At 40.2% G+C, this 6,638-nt stretch overlaps 1 protein-coding gene across 8 annotated transcripts in view; it reads right to left on the bottom strand.

The window, feature by feature from the left end:
• IKZF2 (IKAROS family zinc finger 2) overlaps window positions 1-6,073 on the bottom strand; it is a 168,206-nt gene extending 162,133 nt beyond the window's left edge. For 4 of the 8 annotated variants that reach the window (XM_053286673.1, XM_053286678.1, XM_053286677.1 and 1 more), the window contains exons 1-3: window positions 5,892-6,073; window positions 3,148-3,196; window positions 2,403-2,507 (exon numbers count right to left, since the gene is read on the bottom strand). In XM_053286673.1, the coding sequence (XP_053142648.1) occupies window positions 2,403-2,507; window positions 3,148-3,181 (139 nt within the window). In that variant the 5' untranslated portion in view covers window positions 3,182-3,196; window positions 5,892-6,073. Of the gene's footprint in view, window positions 1-2,207; window positions 2,332-2,402; window positions 2,508-3,147; window positions 3,197-3,415; window positions 3,506-4,458; window positions 4,475-4,826; window positions 4,900-5,891 lie in introns of those variants that run through there. The other 4 variants (XM_053286674.1, XM_053286675.1, XM_053286680.1 and 1 more) reach the window with 4 other exon arrangements.
• Window positions 6,074-6,638: the final 565 nt, after the last annotated feature.

Here is a 6,638-nt window from a genome sequence, read left to right as displayed (position 1 = left end):
CATATGCCATATCACCAGCTAGGTTGTGGGAACCACAAAAAACATACAGACACATACAGAAGGGCTACTGAAGCAATTGGGGGAGGAAGTACCCACACTAGGCTCTGGTAGAAATCTCAGCCCCAGCTTGTTTACATATTTTGGGCTGAGTGTAGTAGGCTGAACATGTGGGGAAAGATCACAGCTCACTTGCAGGGTTCGTGTTTTGCATGTTTGAGGTCACAGGTTCAGGCTCTGACACCTCCATTTCAAAGACCCCCAAGTAGCAGGGCTGGGAAAGTCTTCTGGAGAATACATAGTACTGGGCTAGATGAATACTCACTAAAGAGAAAAGTAAAATATCCATACATATCAAAAATATATAACAAAAATAGTTGTGTGCAGGAGCTGTTCTGTCAGTTGATTAAAAACTCAGTTGACTCAAAATGTGTCGCCAAATACTGAGCCTCCTCTCCTGGAGCATTTTCATAAAATAAATAATTGATCACTAAAATCAAACAAGAAGGCCTATCCTCCCATATTTATGCTGCTTGGATCCCAATAGAAATCAGTTGACATGCATGTGTGAACACAGACACTCCTTCAAAGGACCAATCTATGAGCGCTTTGCTGCTGCTAAACACACAGGGGCTACTACCGCTCAGAGTTTTAGTAACCCCCTAACAATTGGAAACCCCTTCCCTTTGTTAAAAAGCTCTACTGAGAACAGCAAATAAGCTAAGGCATCCTCTACTTTATTGGCCTCTCCTCTGCAGTCCATCACTGTTATTTCCCCCCATTTTGTGGGAAAAGAACCTTTGTAAACAATATGAAAAATAAGACCTCATATACTGCTGTTATGCATACAACACGTTTGTTGATCATCCAAGGTGTGTGCAAAACTGGCACTGGAATTTCTGATACAAATGCTTGGGATTGGCGCAAAATTAAATATCAACTATATTAGAGTTCCAGTGCTGACCCCATGAGCATGCAGGCAAAAACTTCTGCTGCTTGCAAGAAATGTTGTATCTGTATTCACAATATAAGTCAGAGGTACAGAGATATACACAGACTACATACATAGTTCCTAGCACCCATAAAACTCACATTAAAAAAAAAAAAATCCTGCATGAATATAATAATCTATTTTAAATCCACACTGCAAATAAAGTGTGTGTTATATTTGCTGATTAGGGTTAACAGAGTGGAATTTAGATTTGGTGAATTTAGAGGATAAAACAACACAAAAGTATTCTCCCAATTTCAATACAACTCATTTCTCCACTCAGTAATTAAATGGAGAAGAGTTTGTCTACACAATAAAACAGATTTAAGTCAACAAAGGTAGCTCTCTTTTCTATCAATAATAATAATAATAATAATAATAATAATAAGAAGAAGAAGAAGAAGAAGAAGAAAGAAATCAAGAAAAGAAAAATTTACAAGTAATGTTTTATAATGCAATAAAAAGGTGTATCTGAACTCCAATTACACAGGTCCAGAATTGTCTAATTGTGCTAAATTATGAGAGACTGCCATATAAAGTTCACTTTGGAATACTAGCAATCATATTCTTTAGTAATGTGTATATGATAATTGGATATTTCATAATAACCCTCAATTTTAAAGGCTCATAATATCAGTATTTTACTCATAATTTGCTGGAGGACAGGAGAAATGGCTGAGTGTAACACCTTCCTCTCAGTCAGGGATGATACAAAGTTGTACTTTCTTTTTACAAGCTCATTCTTAAAATTTCAGTTTTTAAGCAGAGTATTATTTCCAAATATAAAAATCTACTTTGAAGGAAGGAAGGAACCCAGGGAAGAGCAGGAATATGGAAAATAAATTTATAAATTCAGTATTATCAGTTTCAAAGGTCAGTCAGATAAATATTAGATATACTCCAATCAATAGCAAACAATCCATGTTCATTTAATAAAGGCATTAAGTGTACATTTGATAAATCTACCAACAATACTGAGGGGAAGTTAAAAATTTAAAGTGGTGTTACATCTAAGAACAGAAGAATAATCACACAGAATAATGTTTTAGAGTGAGAAGGGTGACTGATGAAGACAAGAATATATATATATATATATATTCAACCATCAAGCTTTAGAATAAAGTATCTGTCTTTGCTTTGGAATCATGCCTAAAAACTGCTTTGATCGCAAAACCTGAGAAACCACAACAATTACTAGTGAAGCCTAGGGTTTTCCTACCTGATTCAGGTAAGGACCAGCTTCCATACGCCAGCTTGGGGCAACCCAGGCTAGCAGTCAAGCTCATGTTTAGATAAGACTTTGGCATGAATAATTACCAATCTGTTCTGCCCCTCTGTTCAGGTATTAGCAAACCACATAGATCAGACAGGAGTGATCAACCTGCTAGGCAGAAGACTTTAAAAGACAACTTACTGCTTGTCATGTGACTTGGTGAGGTATGCTGCCCATTAGGTGTGCTTGAGGTGAGGTCAATTGCCATATTGGAGTGCTCCCTTTCGGGCGAAAGTTCATTGTCACCTATTTCGTACAAAAAAGGCTTCTGTCATTTCTATGCTGGAAATTATCATTTGTGCTCAGATAAGAACATGTCCTCACCAGAGGACAGATGGATGGATGATTACTGGAATATATGTATTTATAAACAAACCCTTTGGTAATTCCCGCCATTACTAGAGTCTTCCACAGCCGACTAGTTGGGTTCCAGTTACAGCAAAATAAATATCCCAAATATGTAAAATTCATTGACAGCGACCTCACAAGAAATGGCAAAAAGCTTTCTCTCTCTCAACTTGCTCATCCTACTGTCCTCAGACAAGGGAAGAGAAATATACCCACCTCTTCCATTTAATACTTAGCCACTTTATTATTGCATACAAGCTATAGTTTAAAAGGCAGAAATTTTGAGAGCATGAACATAAAGAACACATTACATTCTGTCCTGCTTCCAAGTCCCAAGAGACCATCCCCTTCTATTCCTTCCAATGCATATAGTTGTTTCAATAAACTGTGCAACATTTAATATTAGAAATGAGCAAAGCCATCCTGTCTAAAAATAATGAATCCAATAAAGGCAGCAGACAGTAGATGGTTTGTAACATTTTGGCTCTTAAGAGACAAAAGCTGAAAAGGCACAAAGGGAAATAAAACCAATACTTACATGGCATGTATCCATCAGTAGCCTCTGCTTCCATAGTCAAAGTGCAGTGCTGCAATGCAAAAAGTATACTGTCAAAGATGCCCTATCTGTATCAGCCATTAAACAGCTGGGCTCCTAAGCCATTTGTCCTTTTGGGTTGTTGCTTTAAACCAGGGTCTGAGTAGCACAGAACTCCCTGCCGCTGCTCACTTATGTTACTGGAATCTTTCTGCAGGCGTCCAAATGCTGAGGCAGGTAGAAAAAGTAAGTTTACATTCCAGAAACAAACCTGCGCTGAATGGTAGGAGGAATCAGACTTCAGTGAGAGTCTCCTTCTTTCTGAAGAAGTCCTATTTGGATCAGGTGCGTTCTGACAGAGATGGTAAGCTCTTATCAATGGGCAGTTCTCCTAATCATGCTAAGGCAGGAATCTTAAGCATAGTAAGTCCAGCTGAACTCAGTGGGACCTGCTACTAAGCAGGCACATTTAGGATTGAGCCATAGGTGTTGTGGCATGTCAGGACTACAAGGTTTCCTGCTACCATGGTTATGGAGTTATTGACTTCAAAAGAAAAAAGGTGAATGCATACTCCTTTAACAGAGTTGCTACAATTATTGTTACACAGGAACCTGTTCGTTCTGACTTATCTCACTTAAAGGACATGCAAGGGGCCACTTCTAAAATTGTCCTATCTGCATGCTTTATAGCAATCTCAAAGTTTCTTGAAACACTTTGCTGACACAGAGCAAGCTATTACTTTCCAGAAACCCAAGTAACTGTATTAGATGACGCCCACTCACTTACCACTTGATTAAAAATAAAATAAAATGTAAAAAGGTCAGTTATCACAATTGTATTCTTTTAAGTGGGAAATTTAATGGGGGGAGGGGTTTCAAGGTAAAAGAAGAATTCCATTTTTCCCCTTCTCCAGTCCCCAGCTCCCTTTTGCCTTTAGTTTCAAAACTTGCACTACACCAAGCAGTTAAATTATTCACAATGAGCCATTTCTGTATTGATCGCCAAGTATATTTAGCCCCAGCTCCTGGAATTTCTCCATTACTTACTGGAAAACAGGCAGCTTCATTTCTTGTCTCCTAAACCACTTCCCTTCACCTCATCCCCCTCCTTAAAAAAAAAAAAATTAAATACTTTTCTCTATATTCCTCTCTCTGGCATACTGCATATCGCATTTCCAAGACACTCAGTATATAACGCTTAGATTTCAACAGGCAAAGCTGCCATCAAACTGATGTTTATATGGATTTATTTTTTTAAGTGAGATCCAAATGTTTGAGAAGAGAACCAATTCCCAAATGCCTTTTCAAAATTACCTTCTCTTCCCCTTGTGCAGGTAACACACACACACACACACACATACACGGCAAGAAAAAAAGTTGCCTAAAGACAAGTGGGGGGGGGGAGATAGTATCCCAGCCAATGACATGGGGAGAAAGGAAGGGAAATACAAAGGGTGTGGGGGTGGGGGAGAGGAAAGTTCTGCTATTAAAATAAAGTTTGTTCACCATTTCCAGCTTCTGATGGCAGCCTCAAACTCCTCCTCTCATCCAAGAACGAAGAGACAGAAGGAGTTATGGTGCACTGAAGCTGTAGCAAGATGGGGAAGCGTTTTGAAATAACCCAGCCCCCTCTTTTTTCCCTCCCCGCCTCCAGAGTTCAAGGGAAGAGGAAGAAAACTTACAGGTAGGTCATTCAGACCAAATGGATCGGTGGGGAGAGAAAGCAGTAAGAAAGGAGAAGATTTTTCTCTTTCTCTCTCTCCACACACCCCCCCCCTCCCGCCCCTCTTCCAGGATGGTCAAGTTGGGAATGGAACGTACTTTCAGGAAAGATGAAGAACAAAAAGGGAGAGAGAGGTCAGCCAAAGCTACAGCAATGCGATTAACCAGACGAGAGAAAACTTGATCCACCGGTTCCTTAAGAATCGAGAGAAAGGGAGAGAGAAAGAAAATCTTGGAGGAAAGAAAAAGGGGGGGGGGCTTGGAAGGAGTGGAGCAGGAAGGGGTTTTTGTTGTTGTTTAAAAAGAGCAAGAAACCAAGGCCAACTTCACAAGAATTGTTTTTTGCCCTGGGCAAAATAAAAGAGATCTTAATTTCGTGTGTGTGTGTGTTCTCCCCCGCGCCCACAGCAGAACCTGTCAAAGTAATTTAAGCCCTGCATTTTTAAATATAATGTGTGTCATGCCAGTAAATCTTACGTTAGCGTTCAGAGGCATCATATCATAGATATCTGCATGCATCTTGCATTGAAGACTGTTGCAAACTGCAACTGACAAGCCCAAGTCAAGCCCAAAGCCCAAGTGGGTTTTTTTGTTTTGTTTTTTAAGACGAGAACTGATTAATCGATTAACACCCTAGAAAACAGATTTCTGGCTTTTGAGCATCTTTTTAATAGGAATTCTCTGTCCAGTCTCTTGGCTCGACTGAGACGTTTTCAAGATTATTTTTTGTAAAGAAAAAATGCGAATCAATTCTCTTTCCCTTCTAATACATAGAGATGTATTATTGGTTTAAAACAGCAACAAGTCATTTTGATCCCGGCACAGGAGATGCTACATAATTACGCGTTACTCTGTGGCAGACCCTCCTCCCCGCCTCCCTCCCTTTTGCAAAGCACACACATACGATACACACAAGATAGAGATCGCTAGGAAACATTTGCATAGATAAGCAGAGCTGTTCTTGTCTCTCCACCACCACCCCGCCGCCGCCGCCAAGCAAAAGAAATACCCCAAGAAAGATTTACCTCAGCAGTGCATGCAGTAAATCAATTCCATCACCCTTGTTTGTTTGTTTTGTTAATGAGCCTTTTCCTTTCTCTCTTTCTTTGCTGTGCCTAATGACTGTGTGTTTGTGCACTGCAGTTGGTTATGGAAACTAAGGCAGTGGATCTGTAGCTAAGGGTAATCCTGTTTTTTACTTCCTCCATCTTCAGAGAGCAGGGTTAGCCTGGGACAGCTGGTCAAACCCCGAGAAACCGATCCGGCAAACTCTCTCTCTCGCGCACACACACACATTATACACATCTCACCCAGACACCCTGAGCCTGGGAGAGAGAGAGAGAGAGAGAGATCTGGGAAGCGTGTTGTCTGTGCTTGGCAGAGCCGCTCAGCAGACTCGGCAATCGATTACAGGACAAGTGTTCAGCTGCTCCCATAACACGCACGCAGCCTCTCTGCTCCCTAAGCAAAGGCTCTTAAGGTTTATTCACCACCCAGAGGTGCAATTCAGACGCTGGATTACTGATCCTTCTTAACAAGAGGCGGCATCTAAACAGATCTGCTTCTTTTCCTTTCTTTTCTCCGGGATGGCAAGAGCTGCACAGCAAACAGAAACAAAACAATGACCGGCAATTTGAATAAAGTTAACTTTATTTCTGGCGCTGTTGTTTGCTTGCTTGCTTGTTTTTGTTCTAAACCCTCCAAACCTTTCAGCCAGGCATTCTTTTTTTAAAAAAAAAATAATTATGTTTTTCTTAAATAAATTACGGCAG

Source organism: Hemicordylus capensis, chromosome 1 (assembly GCF_027244095.1).
Source record: "Hemicordylus capensis ecotype Gifberg chromosome 1, rHemCap1.1.pri, whole genome shotgun sequence".
Lineage (NCBI taxonomy): Eukaryota > Metazoa > Chordata > Lepidosauria > Squamata > Cordylidae > Hemicordylus > Hemicordylus capensis.
This window is presented reverse-complemented; position numbering and strand designations above follow the sequence as displayed.